The 27,717-nt window shown below is 37.2% G+C and overlaps 1 protein-coding gene across 1 annotated transcript in view; it reads left to right on the top strand.

Annotated features, from left to right (window-relative positions):
- The window catches only part of LOC124553497 (kallikrein-8-like), a 166,310-nt gene that overhangs the window by 76,030 nt on the left and 62,563 nt on the right, over positions 1-27,717 (top strand). The window contains exon 4 of the mRNA XM_047127351.1: positions 12,970-13,068. Within this exon, the coding sequence (XP_046983307.1) occupies positions 12,970-13,068 (99 nt within the window). The remainder of the gene's footprint in view (positions 1-12,969; positions 13,069-27,717) is intronic.

The raw sequence follows: 27,717 nt of genomic DNA, 5'->3' as shown, positions 1-27,717 counted from the left end.
ACAGCCATGTTCGAAGGAAGGCCACAAAACAAAAACTCTCCACAGGCAAGTTCAGAGATTCCCGGATGCCCATTTTCATTGCATAGAAAGGGGTCCCACCTGTCCATTTTACGTAGTATGAATATGACAGCTACAAACTAGCAAATGAGATGTAATGTTCTCTTTGATTTGCATTTCCACAGAATATATGCAGCTATAACAGTGTAGCTTGTATTAACTTGACCAACGTTCACAGCGAATGCCTCTCACGTCACAATACTACCGCAAAACTACCTTAAGATAAATTTCCGCTACCTCCACAGAGAGATTGAATACTCCAATGTTCGTACATTCAATATCTGCATTCACAACAGACCGAACCATCTCTATACTGGAAGGGAACCTGAGTACCATGCTTTAATAGGAACTTCTCTACTTGTAGGGAACACGAATTTCACAAGAACACATGAATCTCAGTATCAAAATAGGCAGTAGGCACCTGGTCCGAGGTAACATGAAAAATATCAACTAACCAGTCATCTAAAGAAACGGGCAACACGTTATGTGTCGACTTGTCACATGAAAAACCCACATCCCCTTTATGCGGAATACTCTTGGATGTCATGAGACAGAAAGAGTCGTGGACTAGGTCACTGTCAGACACACACACACAAAGGCACAAACACCACTGAAGCGAAGAACTTCAAAACACTTGCGATGCTGCAGCGATGCTCGCTCAGTGCACGAGGTGGAAATGATAACCTCTTAGACATGCTAACACTGCGGTCATAGCATCTAACAAACTGCCCTAGCATGCCTTCTTCACAACCAGATTCTCAATTTATCCACACATTACTAATGTGGTGGCTCTCACCCGTTAACCTCATCTCATTGCGTTAAGCAGATTCTCATAAGAATTCGGGCATGGTGTGCATCTGCACTGAAGGGATCATTGGCTGTCCTCGCATCAGTTATACACTGATGGGCCAGGACATTAGGGTCACCAATCTACTAGTGATATAAATCCATCCATGTGAAAGCAGCGTCACCTGGTGAAGAGTGACTGTTAGTCACACACATGCACAGTGCATGTAGTATGAGTGAGCATGCTGTCTTTGTGTGGAACAGGCAAGGCACGCGATCTATCTGAGTTTTAACGAGGGCAGATTGTGATGGCGCAGAGGCTTACTAATAGCATTTCAGAAACTGCACAACTTGTCGGGTGTTCAGGAAGTGCTGTGTTGAGTGTCTTCAACATATGGCGAAACCATGGCGAAACCGTGTCCAGATATTGTAGGATTGGGTGGCCACCCCTCATTACAGATGTCAAATGTCGTGTAGACTGGATGGACTTGTAGAGCAGGACCCACAGCGAACTGTGGCAGAACTAACATCAGGCTTCAACGTAGAGCGGAATAAAAGTTTGTCTGAACACAAATTGCACACAAAACTCTTAACAATGGGCATCCATAGGCAATGACCTATGCAATGAAAATGTTAACACCATGTCATCGGCAACTAAGTGGTCAGAGGCACTGGATATTAGCTCAGTGGCAGGGCATTGCACAGTCTGATGAATCCCGAAACCTTCTCCATCATGCTGATTGGAAGGCACAAACCCGTCGTCTTCCAGGGGAGCAGCTCCCTGACGCTTGTACTGCAGGGCAGAGACAAGATGGTGGTGGTGGCGCCATTACGCTCTGGGTAATATTCATGTGGACATATGTGGGTCCAGTGCAGCTCATGCAAGGAGTATCATACACAGCTTGCAGACCACGTGCACCTCTTTATGACGATCTTGTTTCTGGTGGCAGTGGCCTTTTCCTTCAACAAAATAATACGGCATGTCATAAAGCCAGAATTGTGATGGAGTGGTTAGAGTAACAGAGTGGTAAGATCCAATTAATGGGCTGGCCCTGACCCAACCCATCTGGGATGTGATTGAATGTCGTATCAGAGCTCATCGCCTCCCTCCCAGGAATTTACGGGAGTTAAGTGACTTACGTGTGCACATGTGGTGCCAACACTCTCCAATGACGTACCAAGACCTCATTTCTTCCATGCCATGACGAATCGCCAATGTTATCTGTGCGAAATGTCGACATACTGGCCTTTAGGTAATTGAACATAATGTTCTGGCTGATCATTGTATATGAGGTGTATGTTCTTTTGGACATGTCCATAAAAGCACACACCACATATATGCAGTCCACAGTTTTGCTCTGCCACCCACTTAAATGCAGAATGAAGTGTCAGGACTCAACCTGGGAAACATAACAACTGTAGGTGGGATTCTCATAGCTCATTTGCTATTACATTACACCCACAACTGCCCTCCTCCCCATCCTCCCCCACCACCTACCTTAGGGAACTATGGACATCCCCCTCAATAAGCTTTTCCAATTAAAATTTTTAACATGTTGTTCGAAACTGCTCCAGACATTTGATGGCTGTCCTGGGAGACATGTGTACACACCACACACAAGTATTTAAACCGGCAGGCACACAAATGTTTCCAATTTCATATATTTATAAGGGAAGTCCAAATTCAGCAGAAAATTTTGGTGGCCATTCAGAGTTTTTACATGTGTACTTTGTATAAGCTGGTGTCACCACTGACACAACATGGAATAATTGACCATGTTTGCCAATACATAGCAAAACATTTTTTTGTTATGCATTTCATAAACTTTTTAGCAATGCACATATCTGATTTAAACATAAACTCTTACTGTCAAATTACCTGATAAATATGGTTCTTTTTTCTTTCACCCTGTGAAGCACTGAGTCTAGATGTAATTTCACATTGTACTTTATCATTGCTATCCATTTGTTTTCGAATTGCATCATCAGTAACTTTATGCTCTAATGCCTCTGGAACACCCTTAACTTCAAACCTAGGATTATTCTCTTTGTCAATTATCATCAACCCTTCCTTATCGTTATAAACAATCCTGTTATTACTCTGAATAAATTAAAAATATTGCTCTGACTCTAAACTAAATTAGCACAAGTTAAAGCAGCCTTAGGACTGTGCCTTGATATGTTTGGGACTGTAACAATTTAATACAAAACTTTTTTATTAGGGAAAATTTTTATTTATAATTTTTAATTTATTTCATTAAAACTTTCTTTAAATCAACATGTTATCAGCGCTAACATATAGATCTGTTTTATAGATAAATATTGTATTATATTTTATATCTGGCTGGGGAATGATTCACTCCTGCACACATTTTCATATGTTTTTTGATATCTTCCACTAAGATAATCTTCAATTGCTTTTTGTGGATTATCATAAATTTTTATATATAAATGGCTACACTACGAATGAGAAAGTTAACACTTCCATTTTTTCTCTCTGTGGATTATCCTGATGATGAAGATATATCAACATTCATAAATCAATTATCTGATGAGAGTATGAATTATTTATTCGATTTGAATGGAAATAAATGTGTATTGTTTATGAATACTTCCAAAAACGAACTACTGGTACCTATATATTATATCTGAGTTAACTGCTCTTAAAATGTTGCCTGACTCATTCCATAAATTCTTATAATTTCTAATAACTGTATAACCTTTAGATTCAAGAAGATCTTATAGTGCTTTTCTAACCACATTAGGGTTACGTGGATATTAGTTGTAGATTTCATAAATAATGGGAGCTAGTTCCTCTCTAGGCAGAGCACCTAACAGGTTGAATATATTCTGCTAATATTACAATATTGTCATATACGTTATTTTTAGTTTCATCGTTGCTTGGATCATATTTGTTTAGCATCAAAATATTTTCATCATCAATAAAGCTATCTAAGTAATATTTTATGTCATCAGATTTCATGTTGTACAGTTATTTGCCTTCTTCATTTGTGAAACACTTAAAACTAGATATAAACTTTTCCTACATCACCCTGTAGTTGATTCACTCTTTGGTGTACAGATAAAAAGTTTGTCACCTGATTGTTCTCCTGTGTTGTATGTAGATAATCTAGATTTGATTAACTTGCTTGTTGTTCCACCAACTTTAAAGAAATGATCTTTCTGTAGTGTATCTATTGTATATCAGTGGTGATGACGTAGGTAACATCATTCAGTACTATTTTATGGCTTACTTGTATTAGTTTCTTATTCTTCAATTTTTCTCTTTCTAGCTGTATAGCATATTGTTGTTTTTGTTCTTCTATTTCAAATCCACTTTCCAACTCTGTAGCTTGTTGTTCAATAATGTTTTCAGCTTGAATGATTTTACATTCTGCTATATATTTTTAAAAAATCATTTAATATTTTTTCTATACCCAAATAATAATTTTCCACTTGCCTGCATTGTTTATTATTCAGTGATATGACTGTTTGCTTGAAATCCTTTCTTTTGAACAAGATTATTTGATGTTAAAGTTTTACTTTAATTTGAATTTGTTAATATTCTGGCGCTAATGGGTTATTATATTTTATGTCTGTGAATGGAATTTCATTATCGAAACAATAGTTAATCTTCTTTTGTAAAAGTTTTCAAGGATTAAATTTTACTCCCTCAAATTCCATATATAAGATACATAATATCCTTCCTGATCAAGACATTGTACTTTTCCAACAATGGAAACCAAATATCTTTGAACCTATAACCTAGATTTAAGTGATAGTTGTTATGGTTAATAAATTCAAATAATTTCACTAATGGTACTTTTGAAGAGCAAACAGCACTAGAGACACCTGAAATAGATGTACTCGAAAATGGTTCCATGTAATTAGCAATTTTTTTATTTTGAAGATTTTTATTTTTGTGAAATTTACTTTAATTTTTTTCCATTTTTTGGGGTGGATCCTCATCCACTATGCAGTACCATAATGAAATAAAATATAATAACTCTGGGGGTGAAATATTTCCCATAGTGGCTACAACAACATCAACCATGTACTGATGAATTCTATTGTGCAAGAACTACAAGGTAAAGGAAACAAACTAGGATTACAGGTTTTCCAAACCAAGAAAACAACAACTTATTTTCCTTATCATCAATAAAATCGACAGCAACACGAACATCAACAACAACAATTAGGTGGATGAAATAAAACCTAAAGAATAACTTTCCCAAATGATTCATCTTATGTTTGAAAACTTAAATTTTATCAATTGCATTTAACAAATGAAGCTGAAGAAGATATAGTTGTTGATTATATTAAAAGGAAAATCCGTTTGTTGAATTTTATGGAAACATCTAATATCAGGATGTTATCAAATATATGAAAACTATATGAGATAAATAACATTGGGAATATAATTTGGGTGTCATGAAATAATCTGAAAATTTCATGAGAGAGTATGAAGATAAATTTGATTAGGTGCATGTACCTAGGAACAAAATTATCTGAAGATTTTATCAGACAATTTCAGAATAAAATAAATTGGCACTCTATATCAACTTTTCAAAAATTGTCAGAGGATTTTATAAGAGAATTTCAAAACAAAATAGATTGGGTTGTTACATTATATAATCAAAAATTACCTGAAGATTTTACAAGTAAATTTCAAGATAAAGTAAGTTGTGATGATATATCATTTGACTTGAATCAATCTGAGGATTTTGTGTGGTAGTGTCCAGATAAATTAAACTGGGATTACATATTAGATGATCAACATTTTGTATGAAGACTGTAAAGAGAATTTCAAGACAAATCAAGTGGGATATAACACATGAACAAGAATTCTCTGAAGTTTCATGAGAGAATTTCGAGATAAATTAAATTGGGATGATATATCATGGATAAAAATGTAGTCTAAGGAATTGAAAGATAAAGTTAATTTCGAAAACAATTTAAAATGTCAACACCTATCAGCATATTTCATATAGAAGTAATAATGTATTATGAAATAATGGCATATCTTCAAGTAGGTTGCTCTGGATGTTTAACTGATCAAAATCATCAGTTTATGGAAACAAAATGCGACCATTAGTTTCATGCCTTGATACATGTTTAACAGATCATTCTTCTTGTTTGATGTGTAGAAATGTTATTAAAATTTGGAAGGTGCAAATAATTCTTATTTGGAATCAGTTTTATACTAACACAATTTCATGAAAACTAATTACAACTTCAAATAGTTCTTCTTATGTGTAGTCATTTAAAATTTTGTCTCACACTCTAGTACAAGTTTATTGAGTTGGGATCATAATTAGTCCTTAACAGCTCTTCAAAATCTGAATGTATATCTCTAATATTGTACAGCTGTTCTGTAGGTTTCTTCTTTGTGTTCTGACAACATAATAATTATATTCATATATAATTATATTCATCTGTGAAGTGTCCAGCTTTTTCCATTTTTTGTTTCAAAATGGGAGAAAATAGACCCAAATCATTAAGGGAACAGTACTGAGTGGCATATTTGAAGGTCTGGGATTATCACCTGTCCTTATATTCTTATATACTTGTATTTGTGTCTGTCTTGAAGGTTCTTTAATTACTCTATGTGTATCTTTATATGCTAAAACATCAGCAACTTGATTTGCACAAAACTATGGAGTACTCTTTTCATCATTTATCATATTTCCATGCCCATCATTGTATGATTCACTCCATTTAATAGAAAATTATTTTGATGGAATTTTTTTGTACATTCATCGATAAACATAATTTATTTCTCACTTTCTTTCAATACCTCCAAAATTGGAGGGATTCAAATTTTCAAATAGAATCCAGACTGATTTATTTTTCATTACTTTTTACCCCAATAATTTCCTGGGGCCAATAAGTTTTCTTTTTTTACAATGTTGTCTATATCTATTCATTTAGATATTCCTTGTTTTTAATAGATTTGCTGATGTAATATAATTATTTTATAATACTTTATGTTTATGTAAATGAAGATAATTTTTGTGAACATAGTAGTTGCAGTGTCAGCTGAACCAGGACACATTCTAGAGACTGCTACAGCAGTCATGCCGGCCGGTGTGGCCGTGCAGTTAAAGGCGCTTCAGCCTGGAACCGCGTGACCACTACGGTCGCAGGTTCGAATCCTGCCTCGGGCATGGATGTGTGTGATGTCCTTAGGTTAGTTAGGTTTAATTAGTTCTAAGTTCTAGGCGACTGATGACCTCAGAAGTTAAGTCGCATAGTGCGCCGAGCCATTTGAACCATTTGAACAGCAGTCACTGCCTTAGGTCTGTGGTGAAATGATAAAAATAAAGCAATAAATTATTTAAATAATAATCTGTTATTTGGATATACAACATAATCAAAAACTCAAGTGAGTCATGATGCATTCAGATAAGCATTAATGTTATTCCAATTCATGTGTAGTGTTGATATAAATAGCGAGTTAAGCAAACAGACTTTAAATTTTATGAATAGTCCTTGATGTTGAGTAACAGATGTGAATACTGGTTATAGAACTAGTATGTCTACATGGAATTTAAGAAATATATCATGGCCCTATGAAGGACCAAATAAAAAAGTATTACAAGTAACAGAGATAGCATTTCGTTTGTGGCAAAAATATATTGATAATAATTTTTTTCATACTAACAATTCTCTTGGTATTTTAGTAACAAGTAAAAGATGAACACATAATTCTGAAATACACGATCATCAGTGTCCAAACGAATTAGATGGAAACGGTAATGTGTTAGGTCTTGCATTTTTCCAGTTATGAATAATGATACAGTAGAGATATGTACAGATAAAGATGAAATGTGGTACTCGGAGACTGATGTAATATGCCAAAATTCCAGGTGAATCTATTTGAAGGATTAAGCATGAGGTTGCACATGCATTAGGTGTTTATAAAGCACTATTATCTGTACTAGAAAGGTTTAAATTTACACTTATTGCAAGGTAATTTTGATGCTATTCAGAGTCAGTATGGTAAAAAAATATAATTATCAGTAACACAGCCATCTATAACAAAATGCTTACTAACTGAACCAGGTGAATCATTATGTCAAATTAAAAATTTCAGCTATTATTTGGAAATAGAATTTTATATATTTTTATCAGAAGTGGGTATGGATAGCTGATACATACAGCTAACATCTAATTACGTAGCATTCTTACCACAAGATTTACAAAAAAGATATGGAATATATCAATGACCCTTTGGTGTAGTTGTATTGCTTGTTAGCAACTTGACATGTGTGGTAAATTTACAAACATTCCAATTAATTCCAGGATACCCAAAGACAATATCTAGTATAGGATTACATCAGCATACACCACAGATTCTTTTTATTCTTTACTGATTTTTTTTCTATACAGGATTGGATGAATGTAACTGTGCCATTATTAGAAGGGAATTTTAGGGATTACCTGCTGGAAAAATTTTGAATAGAGGTACATTAATGGATTGTTGTAAGAAGATAGAGCTGGTATGGCTGATCTGTCATTATTTTGTGATGATTGCAATAAATCATCACCATTAGTTCCTGACTTAATAACTGTGTTAAGAAATATTTTGGAAAAGGTAGTAAATTTTACTAGTATATAAGTTTCACTTCTCTTTATTAATTTTCTTGCCATATAGATGGATGCAATTAAGCAATTCAGAAGTGATCACCATAACCAATTAGCTCCATACTGTGTAAAATATGTCAAGTAGACAAAGCAATTGATAATTTTGTTTTGCAGAAATACAAAAAGATGGTTATAGGAGAATGTGTAGATCATGTTTAAATGAATATCATACAACAGCATATAATAGTAAATGGATTCCTTGTGTGTATGGGAAAAACGCTTCTATGTATTATTACAAAAATAATTTATAACGAATCCTGAGAGAATAATATTCGAAGGTATTGTTGTAGACGAAAAAATGAACAACAAGCTGAGTGTGATGACATATCTTCAAAAATGTATTGGTTGCCTAGAAATTGAAGATGCAGATTCTTTTTGTTCAGATCTATTTTCAAAAGGTAAGCATAAAAGCAGATTAAGAAATGTTTTATACTGTATAATAAAATGAGGAAATTTCCTGCAAATAAGTAGAGACCCATAATATCTGTCCTATTAAAATAGAGCAATTCAAGATTTTTGAACTTCATCATTGTTTTGGAAGGAATAATTTGATTTGATATAGGAAATTTTAAAAAAATGATCTAATTATATTTACTAAGAGAACTCAGGAAACTATTTAGAAACCATTACCTTATTCTATAATAACAACTCTGAAAATGTTCAAAATAATGAACCTAAATCTTTAAAAGACATATTTCCCTTGCCCCTAATGTATTTGAGGGATCAAGCGACAGAAGAACAGTCAGAAATTATATACTTAGTAAACAATTTACTGACAGAGTAAGGACCATAAATTCCGAAAATAATTTAAACATGACTGAGTACGATCGTTTCTTGAGTGAAAATTTTGAAAAAGTACATAAAAATTGGATTGAAATTTAGTTTTATTCTATTTTCCAAGTATTGAATGCAAAGAAGTACGGAATTTAGGTTTCATACAAAAAATTTATTTCATGAACAGAAGCAATTTGCATTTTTGATTGAAGATTTACCTACACTTCTTTTCAGTGAAAGAAATTATTTGTGATATACATTTACTCCACTTCAAGAATAAGGGAAAGTTAGATAGTCACACACGAAATTGCTTAGTTAAAAAGCAATTAGAAGCAAAATTACTAGAGAAAGGTTGGTATGTAAGTTTTAAAATTTATGTACAAAGTCCTACATGTCATTTATTCATATTTGAGAATTTGCTATAAGAAATGCCTAAGTATCAACCAAACCCAAACTTCAAACTTATTTAAATTAATTCTAAAATATCAAGTGTTAAGAAAGAAAGGTAATCATAATGGTTTGTACAACAAAGTATTAAATGATAGATATTAAGGAATAAGTGTCGAAGAATTGTGAGATAGCCATACTTTAAAGAAAGGACAATATTTAACGAAAATCTTGCTGCAATTCACATGAATAAAACCAAAATTAATTTTAAAAAAGCAGTTTACATTGAGAAATTATATTTTAGAAATTTAAAAAGAAAATTGTATGGTTTTCACTCAGTATTATGAAACCAAAATACAGTGAAAATATTGAGCTTTGCTATGGAGATATAGACACATACATATAGATTTAAAAACTGAAAGTTTCGATCAAGATATGAGATCAGATATTAATATCTTTGATTAAGCGATTATCCAAAAGATAATACACACAGCATTTCATAAATAAACAAGAAGGTTTTGGAAAAATGGAAGATAAATGTAATGGAAAAATAATGTAAGAATCTTTTGGTGTGAGAGCAAAACTGTATGCTTATACAGTTGGTACCAAGGAGGAGAAAAAATCAAAAGGTATCAAGAAGTGTGTTAAAAATAAAATAGGCTTAGAATTTAACACTAAGCTTTAAACATTAAATTTATTCAGTTGCGGTAAACGAGAAAGCATTGAGTCCTCATTGTGATAAAAATATATTTTGGAAAGTAAAATAGACACATTACCAAATGGATATTATGCAGTCTGAGACTGGGCACAGACCAGCTGCCACTGCTTTAGCTGTCTTTCACATTATCAACTGCGTCTGTCATCTTCTTCATCAGAGAAATCAAAATCTGGAATCTTTTCTTCTTCTCCACCTTTAAAAAGTGAATAACGTGATTTCCCTCCGTTTCCCTCCATTTACCCCAGTTTACCCCCATTTCCCTAATTGTTTACTAACTAAAGAAAAATTTTTTGGAAGTAACTGCTTATATTAGAATAAGTATCTAGGTTCTGTGTTATTTTTCCAAGAAAAATCCAAAGAAAATCATGGAATTTCTCTGGAGTCCGATAAAATTTTATGACTGTTTGACAATTTGGGAAAATACGAGCTAGAACTTATGCATTTATTCTACTGATGGCCCCTGCCAATATTCAGTGGTAGAATCTAGGGAGCTAAAATACACTGCCTCACAAAAAAGTGAATCATCCAAAAGAGGAAAATAGGAGGGGAAAACGAAATGGAACTTCTTCAGTTTGAGAAGGTGTGTGATGTTGTATCATTGATTACAAAGCGCAATTGCTGTGATGTTGCATCTCTTATGGGTTTGCTTTATGCACTGATTCAGTTGGAAAGGATTTCAAGAAGATATCATATCCTCTCCTGAGGCAACTGGGGACCTCGCTGCTCACTCTCCAAAACATTTGAAGAATGGGACCGCTCACCAAGTGGCCAGCATTATTATCGACAGTGGTCGTCTAAGTTAGCGAAGAACTGTCATTCACTGCTCATCACAATGCAATGCTATTTAGTAGCAGACCATACTTTGCACTCATGGCAGCACTCCAAACACAGACGCCTCTGCTGGGATGGTAACAACAGGCTGTGCATGGGAAGGTAACTCCCCAGTCTGGCTGCTGCTGGTCTCTTACCAGTGGTGTGCTGTGACACAGAACCTTGCAGGGAGTCCATTGCTTGTGCTCACATGACAGGTGTACATGTGAAGGGGATATTTTTCTCTTGGCGCACATTTCAATTCAAATGATTTATGGTGGTCAGTCGTGGCGACTAGAACCTCAAGAAGTATACCCGCCCCTGCGTTCTAATGTAGTCGAACTTTAGCTCACTGTAACATTTGAATACCCCACAGGTCTGGATACTGCAGGAGTCAACCAACCAGCAGATGGAGACCTGCAATTAGGTCCCTTTCGTACTCTGTCATGTGGTGATAACGCTGTGTCACATGTGTATGTGGCATCACTATCATTCGCAGTGATCACTCAACATCTACCGCCCCTCCCGCCTCTTTTGCACCCTAGTGGGCTAGGTAACATCACTAAAACCGAAAATCACAAATGCTAAATACTTTTGGTCATTCTATTTAACACACAGAATAGTACCACCAAACATTTACATGCCTGTTCATGGTGCGACTGCAAATAAACTTAAGTTGACTTCTGGATGTTCACTTTTTTTGTCAGTCAGTGTACTGGATTCCTGAAAATTTCGTTCAAAATTTTTCTATGCTAATAAGTAGCTCTCTCTCAACGTCCATATACAGATTTATTATTCTCGCATCCAGAGCAAACTTAATTTTCCCAATTTTCTGTTTTACAGGCTCAATAGAATTGTTAATCGGACTCTGCAACCGTTCAATATTACCCCACGATCTCTTTCGGTTCATTTCGGTCTGTATGTTTTCCTTAAGACTCAAAGGTATCAACTGACATGTTTTATAAAACTGTGCTCCTGTTTTCATCTTTAGTTTACACTCATATGTCTTTAATAAAAAGTATGCCTAATCGACGCTGTGTTATTCATGATAGGACTCTAACATTTTCTCTTTCAAACAGCTTTTGAGTGCATGTGAGAGGCATTAGGACCAAGAAACAATCGTAAACAGCAGCCTGCTCAGGTTTTGCTACGGTTAATATGGTGGCGCCGGATTCGAAGCAACTGTAGCGTACCTTTGTAGCACCACCTCCCCTTGTGACACACTGATGAGCCAAAGCATTATGACCGCTGCCTAGCGCGGCCACATGACGCGGTAGCAAAAGTGTGTGAGCGCAGCAGACACTGATGTGGTTTTCCTCCTATCGTAGATATAGGCAGTAAATAGACAGGTCCATTGACGTACGCTACTGTTTCCTCCACTCTGTTTCGTCTCACAACCATCATTCATAGAATTCGCCTCGGCTCACGTCTTTTATGAAGTTATTTCGCGTGGTGACGTAGATTTGTTCCTATTTTCCTTCCTTTACTTCTACGATGGTAAAGAGTAAGATGGAAGGGAATAGAAAAAAATCCGTAACCATCAAGAATGTCAGGCAAAAGCTAGACCAGACAAGAAGACGTACTAAGAGGAGGGTAGCGTATTTCAGGATTAGTTACCTAATTATAATCGTTTTTCGTATGTAGGTATTCGCAGAAAATTCTTATTGCAAAGCTAACATGCAGATTGCAAAGATGTACGATTTCATTCACTGTACGTATATACTGCATTCCACTTTTAGGGAAGCCAAAGACAAAATATTGTCAATATTTTTTCCTGTTTTCTCCTGAAGGTTACATCAAGTTGGTGACGTTACCTTCCCCTAAAGACAAGGACATCACCTTGTTGGGACAAACTACTATGGTCAGCGGCTGGGGATGGACTTTCAACTGTAAGTGTACTGACTCAGTTAACTTTGTAAATACCTGTCGAAATACAGTAGAGAATTAATTTTGTTTTTATCGTTTGGATCCTTTGCCCCCAGAGCCACGGTGAAATCTGTCATTGCGTCATGCTGGAAGGTATTACACTGCAGGATATTTCTGATTCCCTTTCGTGACAAAATATAGCTGCCGAACGGCACACGTTCAGTAATGACTATTTGCAAACTAATAAAGACAGCCGACCGTTGTGGCCGATCGGTTCTAGGCGCTTCAGCCCAGAAGCGCGCAGCTGCTACGGTCACAGGTTCGAATCCTGCCTCTGGCATGGATGTGTGTGAAGTCCTTAGGTTAGTTAGGTTTAAGTAGTTCTAAGTCTAGGGGACTGATGACCTCAGATGTTAAGTCCCATAGAGCTTAGAGCCATTTGAACCATTACTAACTGTAAGTGGTGTGCTTATACTGTGTTATTGTAAGCAAAACTTTATACAAATCGATTGGGCAATGCAACTCCCAGTAGCAATAACGAAATACAGCCACTGCAAAATACATGCAGCCCCTTAAGCAATGAATCCTAAGGCCCTGTTCACATAACAAATGAATTAAATTCTCTTACCTCTACAGCAGCAATGGAGTAACGCAATATAGTTTGGTTTCTCATAAAAAATATGAATAAGCTAACTACAGGTTCAGCAGTGTGCAATGCTGGCCATAATACTTGAAATTCTTTTGGCTGATAAACAAGAACATTTAAGAAAATTCAACTTCTTTAAAAACCTCTTCAACTGAACTGGGAGGCGGTACTGTTTATGGTGAATTACTAACACTGAGTTTTCTTAGCAAAATTATATTGCCAGTAAGTTGGTCTTTTCAAAAGAATCTGACAATTGAAGCCACATTACTCACAATTGATTCACAAACAATGAGATGTAGACAGCAAGTATTATCTAACTTCATTAACCCAACATAAATGTAAATCATCAAATTACATACAGCTCTGTTAACAAATCTAAAAGCATTACAAAAATTAAATATCTAACTAGTCTTTTCATCAAAACTGTTTACATACATTCTAGGGTTATCCAACAACCAAAAATTATCAGCCAACTCATCTATTTTGATGCACTGGCGAAAACAGAAATCATAACTATTTAAATCTTTACCTTCTTTGCCTGGAGACTTCTGCTTTCAGGTTTAACAATATTGTCATACCTACATAAATCTAACTCTTGGTGGCTTCACACAGCACAACACAGAAACTGCCTACTCCATTGTCTTTCTCTCACAGACAGCTACCTACAACTGTGCACCCAGCGCTCTCCTGTTCCAACAAGGCAGTACAGTATCTTTGGCTCTGCAGTCGCGCACAGTCAGCGATCCACATTGTCGAGCCTGTCAGAGATATTCATTTTTTATAGTACACTAGTTTCATATTAATTTATTAGCACTCTTATGTTATTCTGGTGCCACATACAATTGTGCCCCAGTATACTCCTTTCATAACTCTACAGCAGGGTTTAACAAATTTGGCACATATTTGGAAGTACTTTCTACAACAAATGTGTGATAAATTTATCTAACTCGAAAGAATTGATAGCACTCAGATGCACTGCTGTAAATCATGATCTGGTTATAATCTGAGTCAATTGCCTCATAAACAAGGTTGCTGGCAAATAAATCATGTAAAGCAGAATCAGTATACAATCCTAATTGTCAAGATAATGGTATAGGATTGGGCAAGGGGAAGGAAGAGTCATGGCTGAAGCCTAGGAGCATGCTGAAGTGACTGCATCATAAAGTCAATATCTTTTATGTGCATGTTCAGCAACTAATAGTGAGCCATGTGAATTGCATTCAGTGTACTCCATACTGTTTTCCTGTCATGTGCAGAGATACAAGTGGTACTCCACAACTGATTGCTGACAACCATAGTTAGCAACTACCATAATATTAGTAATGGGATGACCATCATTATCACTGTTCTTCATAATAGAGATTCTTTTGAGATCCAAAGAGCATACATAGTCACTTATGTGGGAGTATGAATACCAGTAGTAAATTACTCCAGTACCATGAACAGAGGTAGGAGACTGGATAATGGAAGGTACAAAAAGTAACAATGGTAAGGTAGTGGAAAATGACCATTTCAACCTATGTCAACATCAAGTAATTTATCTGATCAGAATAAGTTCAGTATCTTAATGAAATTACGGACAATATTAAACAACAAGGCTTTACATCAGAGGGAAGTGTCAAAAGGGAAAGTGAACTCTGAAAAAAACAACATCAATACGTGAGGCATCAGGCTGCCAATTAGATATAAAAAAACCTAACATTACTCAAAACATCACTGGTTCCTAACATTATACTGTGGTTCTCATTGGCCTTGCATATACAACATTGTGCTATAATTACATAAGAAACATGACAGTTCAATCAAGAATTGAATGGCTCTAGGTGGACTTGTACTTAGAATACATGCAAATCTCAATAACTAAAACAATTGAATAGAAAATATCAATCAGAGGCTCCAAGTGGCCTTTCTACATACATCAGTACTAATCTAAATAGCTATAAAATGTTACAGATATCGTATTTATGGCTCAAGGTGGCCTAGTTTTACATAGCACAAACATCAAAGCTGAAAAAGTATCATAAAATATCATTTACCTATAACTTTACATGGCACTCAGAAGTTGATGCATAATTCATAATGAGTATACTTAACTCAACATGGCATAGCTCTATTATATAACAATACAGCTCTGTATGGCCTGTATTAATACCTATTAGACAAATAGAATCATGGAATCAAAGTATGGTACCATGTGAGTAAAGACACAATCTTTATAGGTTGTGTAGCACCCTCGGGGCATCATAAAACTATCTAATAAATGAGCTATATCTCTAACAATGTGCACGTCTACAGTAAAGGGTTTGGGAATGATTGATAAAGGCGGCGTACTTTATCTGTAAAGAAAATGATTAACAGTCAACTGTCATATGTCTTGAGTCAAGAACAGCTATGCCCAAAGCAAAGAAAAAATGTGAGTATAGTACATGCAAACAAAAAGGCAGGAGTACTAAGTGCACTATAGCTTACTGGCTGGATAAATGTAATACACCACAGTGAATAAGGAGATAAAAAATGCAAGGATAAGATTGAATTGTAGCAATAGTGGAAGGTGTAAATGTGATTAGTAACCAGGAAAAAAAAGTCATGCATGCTAACATAAGAAGGCAGTATCATAACCAATCTCATAAGGGATGGTGAAAAAATGTTTTTGTGTGTAAAGCTTCAGTGAAAGTCTCCCACAGACAGCTCCAGTTATGTGGCACAAGGCAAGACAGATTTTCCTAGAAGGACACAACTTACACAAAATATATATTAATCATAGAATATCATTATAGAAAATCATCAATATATCAATATGATCCTCATTATTGAAGTGCAGCTCATAGTATGTACACTTACTAAACATCAATATTCCATCATTACTCCAAAAATCGGTGCAGCTCAGGGCATGAACACTCATCAACTATTCCAATAATACTCTTATATCTAACACAAAATGCAGAGAAAAGAATAACCTTAATCCTACATCTTTAAAGGCAATCTACTTAATTTACCTAGTACACTAAGGGGAAAATGTTTATAAAAGGCGTGCGAGGAAACAGTGTGAGAAGTGTCAACAGTGTTTAGGTTTCCATGTAAGTTGCTTATGTCATGCTTTCTATGTACTGCATTTCCTGCAGGTTCATGTGCTTCTGTTTTTTAGCATAATGTCTTGTTTGAATACAATGAGACTTTGTTACATTGGTTCTGCAAAAATACAGAAAATGGATGAGTGTATGTAATGAACATGAGCTACAGGGTACACTGATTTCTTAGTCTACATAGGTGAAAGCAAGTAAACTAGTGTCATCATGACGTTACAAGATATAGCAAATTAGAGCATAAGACTGGGCATAAACGAAACATGGCAACATTACAAGGTACAAACAGTGAGTAACCTAACAAAAAAATGTAATGGTAATTCATCAGACAATAGCATCCTGCAGCAGTTAGACCAACCAAGGGATGTGATCCGCTGTACACACGTCAAAATAAATGGTGTCTCTTTCAGTTGTTGTTGTCATAGACATGCATATGATAACAGAAAAATGTGCAAGGCCAAAACTTACGGTAAGAGAGCCGACCTGCAAGATTCTCCCTGCCAGGCACCCCACCACCTAATTAAATGCTGAATAATCAAGGAATCATGAAAACAAGGTACGCATGGGAAATGCGTCAGGTAAACATATCTGTGTTGTGTCACATTATTATGTACACTCATATGTAAATCAGAATAAGTATATATAATAGCTGGCAATATAAAGAAGCACATCTGCAAAAAAATTGGAAATTAGCCCAGTTCCTGAAAAATAGCAAAAAAATTTATACGAAGCTTAAAGGTGAAAAACTAAATAGTTGTGGTATGTGATCATCAAAATTCTATCTATTTACGTGAAATGAACCAGAGGAAAATTTATTCTATAAAGTGCTTGACGTTACTAATGTGATGATCGACTCGCGATTTTCTCGCTTGTAAAGTTTCGATGTGAACTGCATTGGGATGGGGAATATAACGTATCCCAAAAGGTCCAGAATATGAAAGCTCAATTTTACTGCAACGACGTTTTCATCTGTTGGATAGGTAGTGAGTGTGTACCAACACTTTCTGTCCTGTGCGAAATTCCTGGAGGCTACTCACCTGTTTTTGTTGCCATTTGCGGAGCAGTGTTGCACGCTTTATATTATTAAGTACCATGTCTATAATTTCATGGTGACATAATCTTCTTGCAGTAGGAAAAGAAACAATTTCACGAATTTTATTAGGTGGATCTATAGTTTTCAACACAAGATGCGGTGAAAGCAAAAATGTGATTGTTTTATATATATATATATATATGTGTGTGTGTGTGTGTGTGTGATGCAGATACGACAAAGTTTTCCAGTCTCTTTCATGATGCGTGCTGATGGGTATTTTGATATAAAAATGGATGTAATATTTCTAGCTTGTCATGTGCGTTTCCTTATTACTGGTCGAAATTGCGAGTCATTGTCGGAGATTACCTTCTGAACATGTCCAACATGAGGCAAAAAATGTTTAATAAAAGCGTTAGAAACAGTTCTAGCAGTGGCTTTTCGTAACGGAGTGAAAGATACAAATTTCGAAGGTAGTTCTACAGCAACGAAAATATAACAGGAACGTTTATTTGCTCGTGGAATGGGCCCAAATAGATCAACAGCTGCCGTATGTCTTAATTTCATGGGTACAATGAGGTACAGAGGGGAAATGTGAGACATCGTAGAAGATTTAGCTTTTTGACAAATTTTGCATGTCGCCAAGACTCGTCGAGTACGCTTTTCCATGTTTGTGAAATAACAATTCTGTCGTAATACCGAAAAGCATTTGCGAGCACTTTAATGGGTCTAACTCAAGTGTTTATACCAGATTAATTTATTGACAAGTTCTTCAGGTATGCAGAGAGTCCAGTCAGGGCGAGCACGGCGAAACACAACATTATTGTGCACGGCGTAGTAATTTCTGATTATTCTCTGGCTCGTGTCACGCCACAGAAATTCGATCTCTCTCCAGACGTCATCTTTGCTCTGTCCTCTGACGATCTCTTTTAACGATGGCGAACTAAAATTTTCAAAAGTTACCTGTTTAATACAGAGAAAGCTGAAATTTGTTTGACAAATATTGGCGGAGATTTCTTGCTGGTTACTGCACAGTGAGAGAGAAAGCGCATCTGCTGCAGTATTCCGGGTTCCTGCGATGTGGACGATCGTAAAATCAAATTTCTGTAAAAATTGTTTCCCAACGACTGAGTCTGTCATGTGTGAATTTAGCTGATAAAAGAAACTGAATAGCTCTGTGATCCGTGTAAACTGTTGTGTATCTACCGAGAGAAAGTCACGAAATTTCGTGGAAGCCCAAACAACACAAAATGTTTCGAGTTCGGCGATAGAATAATTTACTTCAGCCGATGTGAGGATGCGACTAGCAAACGCGATGTTCTTCTTAACAGTTGTACCATTTTCCTCTATTTCCTGAATACATGGACACCAAGAGTAGTCTTGTAAACTGTAGCAATCTAAAAATTCTTTGTCGGATCAGGATGTGATAAAAGTGGAGCGTTTAGCAAAACCCTTTTCAGACTGAGGAACTCAGAGTGTGCTTGGTCATCCCAAGACCAGACAGTATTTTTACCACTAAGATGACACAATCTAGGGGTATCTAGTGCAGAGTTCTATGAAACGACGAAAAAAATGTATCAAACCGAGGAAACTGCCAAGGTTTTTTTGGTAGACGGAATTGTAATGTCACGGGGTCGGACGTAATGCAGTCAGCCGTAATTACGTGACCTAGAAATTTAATGGAAATCTAGCCAAAATGAGATTTACTGAGGTTCACGGTAACACCTTCTGTAAGAAAAGTTTGCAATAGCATGCGAAGGATAAATTTATGTTTCGACCAAGAAGGTTCTGCAATTAGAATGTCGTCAATGTATGTGGTGATTGTGTCTTTTAACTCATTTGGAAGAATAGTATTCATTGCACGAATGAAAGCAGGGGAGGTAATTGTTAAACCAAAAGACAATTTACAAAATTGGTAGCAGTTACCGAAACAAAGGAAAGCAATGTATTTCCTGCAGTTAGGATGCAGTTGAATTTGTCAGAATCCAGATTTTAGGTCCAGAGTAGAATAGACTGACGTTCCCCTGAAATTTTTGTAAGAGATCTTCCAGCGTTTGCGGACGATCGGTTTCAGTAATGATGATTTCGTTGATCCGACGTGAATCCTACGCAAGACGAAGTGAGCCATCTTTCTTGTTAACAACGTGAAGAGGGTTAATACATTGACTAACGGCTGGTTCAGTGCTACCTTGGTCTTACGTAGCCAGAAGTTCTTGCTTGATCTCGACAGATTAACGGAATAGAATAATGTTTTGCCTTGAATGTATCATGCGGTTTTACTTGAAATTCGTAAACAAAACTGCACATCGTTCCAGGTACATTGTTAAATACTTCAGAGTGCTGTAAAGGAATATCCTGCAACTGTTGTCGCTCTTCGTCGGTTGGAGCTTTACATTCATTCACCTTACTGTTGATCGTCTGTACAATGTCATAATCGACTTCCTCAGGGATATTGTTACTACGGAAATACGTGCCTCTAAAGAGTGTCGTATGCCAATTAGTATTCTTAGATGCTGAAATGACCTCTGTTAATGTCTTGCTCCTCAGCTGAAAAAGTATTCTGAAAAGTGACATAGTTGTTGCGTATCGGATTTCAGTATAAGTAACTACTTCTTAAAGTTGATAACAACGTCATGTTCGACAAGGAAATCCATACCAAGGATGGCGTCGGTTGTTAAGCGAGGAACGATCCAGAAATTAGCATGAAATGTGTGATCAGCAAGTATGAAAGATAGGTGGGTTTGCAGTTTCACATCTACTCCCTTGTTGGAGGCTGTGCCTCGAACTTTCGCCTTACTAAGTGGAAAGGTGGCACAGGTATTGTCAGAGTTACATTTCTGAAATGCTGTTTCATTTATCACCGTTACTGGTGCACCAGAGTCGATCACTGCAGAAAATAAATACCAACCAATTTTAATTTCAACTACGGAATAGGAAATATTGAGTTTGGTGTCTCTCTCGTAACAATGTGTCCCTAATGTTGTCGATGGTTGTGACGTTTTGCTGAACGGTATTATGAGTAGGAGAATTGGAGCGCACGTTTTGCGGTTGAACAGCGTCGGTAGTTTCCATTCGGGCGTTAGTAGTAGTTGGGTGGCAGAAGATTGCTGTGTTGGTTCAATTATATGTACTGTGTGGTTGCTTTTGTTTGCAGAATAAAGTGGCGGATGGAAACGAACATTAGATTCTTTAAGAATGAACTGAGACTGCTGTGGCTGATTGTGATGGAAGTTTGTCGCCAAAATTCGCTTAAATTGTTGATTATTCCCTTCATGCCTGTAGTGAAAATTTCTTTACCGTTGATCGTTTCGAGGTGACTGTTGCTGTTGCGTAAAATTACTAACTGTGCTGTACTGGCAAATCTGGGTGGTGGCACGCTGACCTTATTGTTGTTGATTATTTCCGGGCTGCTGCGTAAAGAACTACGGCTGGAAACTGTGATTGTTGGTGTCGAAATTCTGATATAGCTGCTGCTGCTGCTGAATATAATGGCTGTCAAAATGTCTCTTACTAAAATGTTCGTGAAAATCGTTATCAAAACCAGACCTTTTTATTTCTCTTGTTATGGAATGGGCGGGATTGCTCCTGGTAACCGAGATGCACCTTGAATGCTTTTATTAAAGTTTTTTTTGGCAAATGAGAGGTCCGATTGCTGAATTTCTAATAATTGTAGAATCCCTGAAAGCTGAGATGCTTTCCGTTTGCTGTCCAGTGAGAAGCGAAACTCGTAATGAGTGTTGAGATGAGTAATTGTATGAGCGCAGATTGGCTATACGGTTCGGTCAGGTACTGGTTTTGTTGGACCATATACTTAAAAAATCTGGGTGATAGTGGGTAAAGTGAAGTGTTAAAAATTGGGTAAATTGATTAGTTGGTCTTTAATGCCTCGCAGAGTGGTTTCTTATCAATACGCAGATAGAAATGCATTTTGAAACTCTTCGATGGAGTGACATTGCCTTGCTATGGGTCTCATACCCACCGGAGGTTCTCTCTCTAAAATGCTGCAGATAAATTCGAGGTTGTGTGTCACTGGTCAGTTTGGTGGCAGTGAAAATGAAAATTGCTGCACCCAATCAAGGGGATGCAGATCTGTGCGGTTACTTCTAAATACCCTGAATTGCGTTACAGGTAAGAAATGGTTCAAATGGCTGTGAGCACTATGAGACTTAACATCTGAGGTCATCAGTCCCCTAGAACTTAGAACTACTTACAGCTAATTAACCTGAGGACATCACACACATCCATGTGCGAGGCAGGATTCGAACCTGCGACCGTAGCGGTTGCGCGGTTCCAGACTGAAGCGCCTAGAACCGTTCGGCCACAGCGGCCGGTAAATAGGAAATGTTTATCGTCGAATCCTTCGTGTTGTAGATTTTGATTATGAGATGACTGCTTTGTATCAATGTCACACACTCTTTGTAGTCTGCTCATATTATTGTGAGGCTGAAAAGTAGGTGATTGTTGCTGTTACGCGTTAGTTTCAAACTGATTACGTGGAGATAATTTTCTGATATTGTCCACTTCCTGATGTAAACTGTTGACCTTCCTGTGTAGTGAACTGAGTGGTGGTGTCAACTTGTGTTTCTCGTATGATGGAAAATTGGTCATAATTTTTATTAAACCGTTCACTGAACTGATTATTTTGTTTAACCATCATTTCGTCACTCTTATTAAATCGATCATTGAATATGTGGATGGGATTTTGAAACATCGCTTCCATATTACTTGGAATTGATGCGTCGGGTGTCACCTGTGTTGTGCTCTGTGATGTGGAGACATCATCTGCATCCATGGACGTTTCGTTTGTTGGATTGTCTGCACAGTCACCGCTAATAAAATCCGACAGATTTCCAAGAACAGACTGAGCACTTTGCACTATTTCTCCCTCTGAGATATTATTGGCGATCAGGCCAATTGTGTGAGAAGTAGGCAAATCACCGACCTCACTCGGGAAACAGTCAAGTTTTGAATTGTGCACATCAGCTATGCACAGATCAGCAGCGTCCGCAATACCGGAATCTACTGTCTGATTACTAGGCAAATTAGTGGGTGAAATTACAGTCTCAACAATTAGTTCATTATTTTCTGAAACGGAACTCACGTTCTCTGTTCTGCTTTGTGACTGTTGCACCACAGAGTGGTCACTATCATTCTCACCACTTTGTCAATAATCGGAAAGTCGTCCATTTCGGTATCTTTAATTGTAAGATTACCCGCCGGAACCTCAACAGTTGTGCGCGACATCTTAAATCACATACACGGTGCAAATCCAAAGACAAAATTTAAACACTCAGCTCAATGAAAAAAAAACAAGGCGGAGCATAAGAATGTCGATGAACTGTGGAAGAATTTTTATACAAGTTAGTGAACTGCATTGGGGTACCCTTTTATGTGGCACCAGAATAAGATAAGAATATTAATAAATTCATATGAAACTAGTGTACTATAAAAAATGAAAATCTCTGACAGGCTCGACAACGTGGATCGCTGACTGTGCGCGACTGCAGAGCCAAAGATACTGTACTGCCTTGTTGGAACAGGAGAGCGCTGGGTGCACAGTTGTAGGTAGCTGTCTGTGAGAGAAAGACAATGGAGTAGGCAGTTTCTGTGTTGTGCTGTGTGAAGCCACCAAGAGTTAGATTTATGTAGGTATGACAATATTGTTAAACCTGAAAGCAGAAGTCTCCAGGCAAAGAAGGTAAAGATTTAAATAGTTATGATTTCTGTTTTCGCCAGTGCATCAAAATAGATGAGTTGGCTGATAATTTTTGGTTGTTGAATAACCCCAGAATGTATGTAAACAGTTTTGATGAAAAGACTAGTTAGATATTTAATTTTTGTAATGCTTTTAGATTTGTTAACAGAGCTGTATATAATTTGATGATTTACATTTATGTTGGGTTAATGAAGTTAGATAATACTTGCTGTCTACATCTCATTGTTTGTGAATCAATTGTGAGTAATGTGGCTTCAATTGTCAGATTCTTTTGAAAAGACCAACTTACTGGCAATATAATTTTACTAAGAAAACTCAGTGTTAGTAATTCACCATAAACAGTACCGCCTCACAGTTCAGTTGAAGAGGTTTTTAAAGAAGTTGAATTTTCTTAAATGTTCTTGTTTATCAGCCAAAAGAATTTCAAGTATTATGGCCAGCATTGCACACTGCTGAACCTGTAGTTAGCTTATTCATATTTTTTATGAGAAACCAAACTATATTGCGTTACTCCATTGCTGCTGTAGAGGTAAGAGAATTTAATTCATTTGTTATGTGAACAGGGCCTTAGGATTCATTGCTTAAGGGACTGCATGTATTTTGCAGTGGCTGTATTTCGTTATTGCTACTGGGAGTTGCATTGCCCAATCGATTTGTATAAAGTTTTGCTTACAATAACACAGAGTAAGATCACCACTTGCAGTTACAACACACAACACGACAATTCGAGTTCTGTATGTATTCCATAGTTCAGACATTCGTTCAGCGCAATCATAAAGTAATTATTTCAAGTAATTTTTAAAGAACGATACAAGTGCATAGTGCTTATTTTCTTTCCGCAAGACCTTATTAGATGTTTGCTTGCGACACTCAATAATTTAATGTGACTGTATTAATGAATTCATTGTTAATGAAAGTGTAGATTTTAAAACAGAAAGAACGTCAGCATCGATTGTACCATCATCTGTCTTTTCTAATGCAGACGTAGATTTCAGCTGACAGTGCAGTTGTCATCAGTGGGTTAAAAGTGCTCGTGTGGACTTAACATGATTATAACGACTCATCTTCCAATCTAACTTAGGTATATAGAAGCATTACTCAAACTTACTGTGTGCTAACACCTGTTTAAAGGAAGCACATTCTCGAATATTCATTGCTGCACCATTTGTCTTGAATTTCACTGCAATTCTGCAGTTCACGCTCACCTTATCTCTCGGAAAATTGTGCATAGAAAGTTATATGACCGCTGAAGGTCGTTTCTCGAACAAATAGTTCATTTAAATTACCTTCTACTTGTACATGGTCTTTGAATGAAATATGCTTAAAGCTACTATAATCACTTTGTAGTGGAAAGGCATGAGGACGAGATGAGATGACCATAAGACTCTACAAAGATTGTGCGAAAGAATTTTCTCCCTTTCTAGTAGCAGCTCGCCATAGTTCACGTGAGCAATGAAGGGCACTTAGAGACTGGAAAAAAGTGCAGATCATTTCCGTCTTCAAGAAGGGTCATAGGGCAGATGCACATTATTAGAGGGTTACAACGACCCTGGTTTCAAAACAACATCTCACAGTTCATGCATTTCGGGTTCCGCTGGATAGGTCAGGAGTCCACTACACGCAACAAGCGGCTACACGGGTAGCAGGGGTTGTGTGGCGTGGGCTGGGCGGTTTTTTAGGTTAGATGGCCTTGGGCAAGTACAGAAAGGGCAACAGCTTCAACGGGTACGGGGCAAAGTCAGGACATGCGGGGACCAAGCAGCAATCGGTATTGTAATTGTCAACTGTCGAAGCTGCGTTGGTAAAGTACCGGAACTTCAAGCGCTGATAGAAAGCACCGAAGCTGAAATCGTTATAGGTACAGAAAGCTGGCTTAAGCCAGAGATAAATTCTGCCGAAATTTTTACAAAGGTACAGACGGTGTTTAGAAAGGATAGATTGCATGCAACCGGTGGTGGAGTGTTCGTCGCTGTTAGTAGTAGTTTATCCTGTAGTGAAGTAGAAGTGGATAGTTCCTGTGAATTATTATGGGTGGAGGTTACACTAAACAACCGAACTAGGTTAATAATTGGCTCCTTTTACCGACCTCTCGACTCAGCAGCATTAGTGGCAGAGCAACTGAGAGAAAATTTGGAATACATTTCACATAAATTTTCTCAGCATGTTATAGTCTTAGGTGGAGATTTCAATTTACCAGATATAGACTGGGACACTCAGATGTTTAGGACGGGTGGTAGGGACAGAGCATCGAGTGACATTATACTGAGTGCACTATCCGAAAATTACCTCGACCAATTAAACAGAGAACCGACTCGTGGAGATAACATCTTGGACCTACTGATAACAAACAGACCCGAACTTTTCGACTCTGTATGTACAGAACAGGGAATCAGTGATCATAAGGCCGTTGCAGCATCCCTGAATATGGAAGTTAATAGGAATATAAAAAAAGGGAGGAAGGTTTATCTGTTTAGCAAGAGTAATAGAAGGCAGATTTCAGACTACCTAACAGATCAAAACGAAAATTTCTGTTCCGACACTGACAATGTTGAGTGTTTATGGAAAAAGTTCAAGGCAATCGTAAAATGCGTTTTAGACAGGTACGTGCCGAGTAAAACTGTGAGGGACGGGAAAAACCCACCGTGGTACAACAACAAAGTTAGGAAACTACTGCGAAAGCAAAGAGAGCTCCACTCCAAGTTTAAACGCAGCCAAAACCTCTCAGACAAACAGAAGCTAAACGATGTCAAAGTTTGCGTAAGGAGGGCTATGCGTGAAGCGTTCAGTGAATTCCAAAGTAAAATTCTATGTACCGACTTGACAGAAAATCCTAGGAAGTTCTGGTCTTACGTTAAATCAGTAAGTGGCTCGAAACAGCATATGCAGACACTACGGGATGATGATGGCATTGAAACAGAGGATGACACGCGTAAAGCTGAAATACTAAACACCTTTTTCCAAAGCTGTTTCACAGAGGAAGACCGCACTGCAGTTCCTTCTGTAAATCCTCGCACAAACGAAAAAATGGCTGACATCGAAATAAGTGTCCAAGGAATAGAAAACCAACTGGAATCACTCAATAGAGGAAAGTCCACTGGACCTGACGGGATTCCAATTCGATTCTACACAGAGTACGCGAAAGAACTTGCCCCCCTTCTAACAGCCGTGTACCGCAAGTCTCTAGAGGAACGGAGGGTTCCAAATGATTGGAAAAGGCCACAGATAGTCCCAGTCTTCAAGAAGGGTCGTCGAGCAGATGCGCAAAACTATAGACCTATATCTCTGACGTCGATCTCTTGTAGAATTTTAGAACATGTTTTTTGCTCGCGTATCATGTCATTTCTGGAAACCCAGAATCTACTATGTAGGAAACAACATGGATTCCGGAAACAGCGATCGTGTGAGACCCAACTCGCCTTATTTGTTCATGAGACCCAGAAAATATTAGATACAGGCTCCCAGGTAGATGCTATTTTTCTTGACTTCCGGAAGGCGTTCGATACAGTTCCGCACTGTCGCCTGATAAACAAAGTAAGAGCCTACGGAATATCAGACCAGCTGTGTGGCTGGATTGAAGAGTTTTTAGCAAACAGAACACAGTATGTTGTTATCAATGGAGACACGTCTACAGACGTTAAAGTAACCTCTGGCGTGCCACAGGGGAGTGTTATGGGACCATTGCTTTTCACAATATATATAAATGACTTAGTAGATAGTGTCGGAAGTTCCATGCGGCTTTTCGCGGATGATGCTGTAGTATACAGAGAAGTTGCAGCATTAGAAAATTGTAGCGAAATGCAGGAAGATCTGCAGCGGATAGGCACTTGGTGCAGGGAGTGGCAACTGACCCTTAACATAGACAAATGTAATGTATTGCGAATACATAGAAAGAAGGATCCTTTATTGTATGATTATATGATAGCGGACAAACACTGGTAGCAGTTACGTCTGTAAAATATCTGGGAGTATGCGTGCGGAATGATTTGAAGTGGAATGATCATATAAAATTAATTGTTGGTAAGGCGGGTACCAGGTTGAGATTCATTGGGAGAGTGCTTAGAAAATGTAGTCCATCAACAAAGGAGGTGGCTTACAAAACACTCGTTCGACCTATACTTGAGTATTGCTCATCAGTGTGGGATCCGTACCAGGTCGGGTTGACGGAAGAGATAGAGAAGATCCAAAGAAGAGCGGCGC

The sequence above is a fragment of the Schistocerca americana genome, chromosome 11 (assembly GCF_021461395.2).
Source record: "Schistocerca americana isolate TAMUIC-IGC-003095 chromosome 11, iqSchAmer2.1, whole genome shotgun sequence".
In the NCBI taxonomy this organism is placed as follows: Eukaryota; Metazoa; Arthropoda; class Insecta; order Orthoptera; family Acrididae; genus Schistocerca; species Schistocerca americana.
This window is presented reverse-complemented; position numbering and strand designations above follow the sequence as displayed.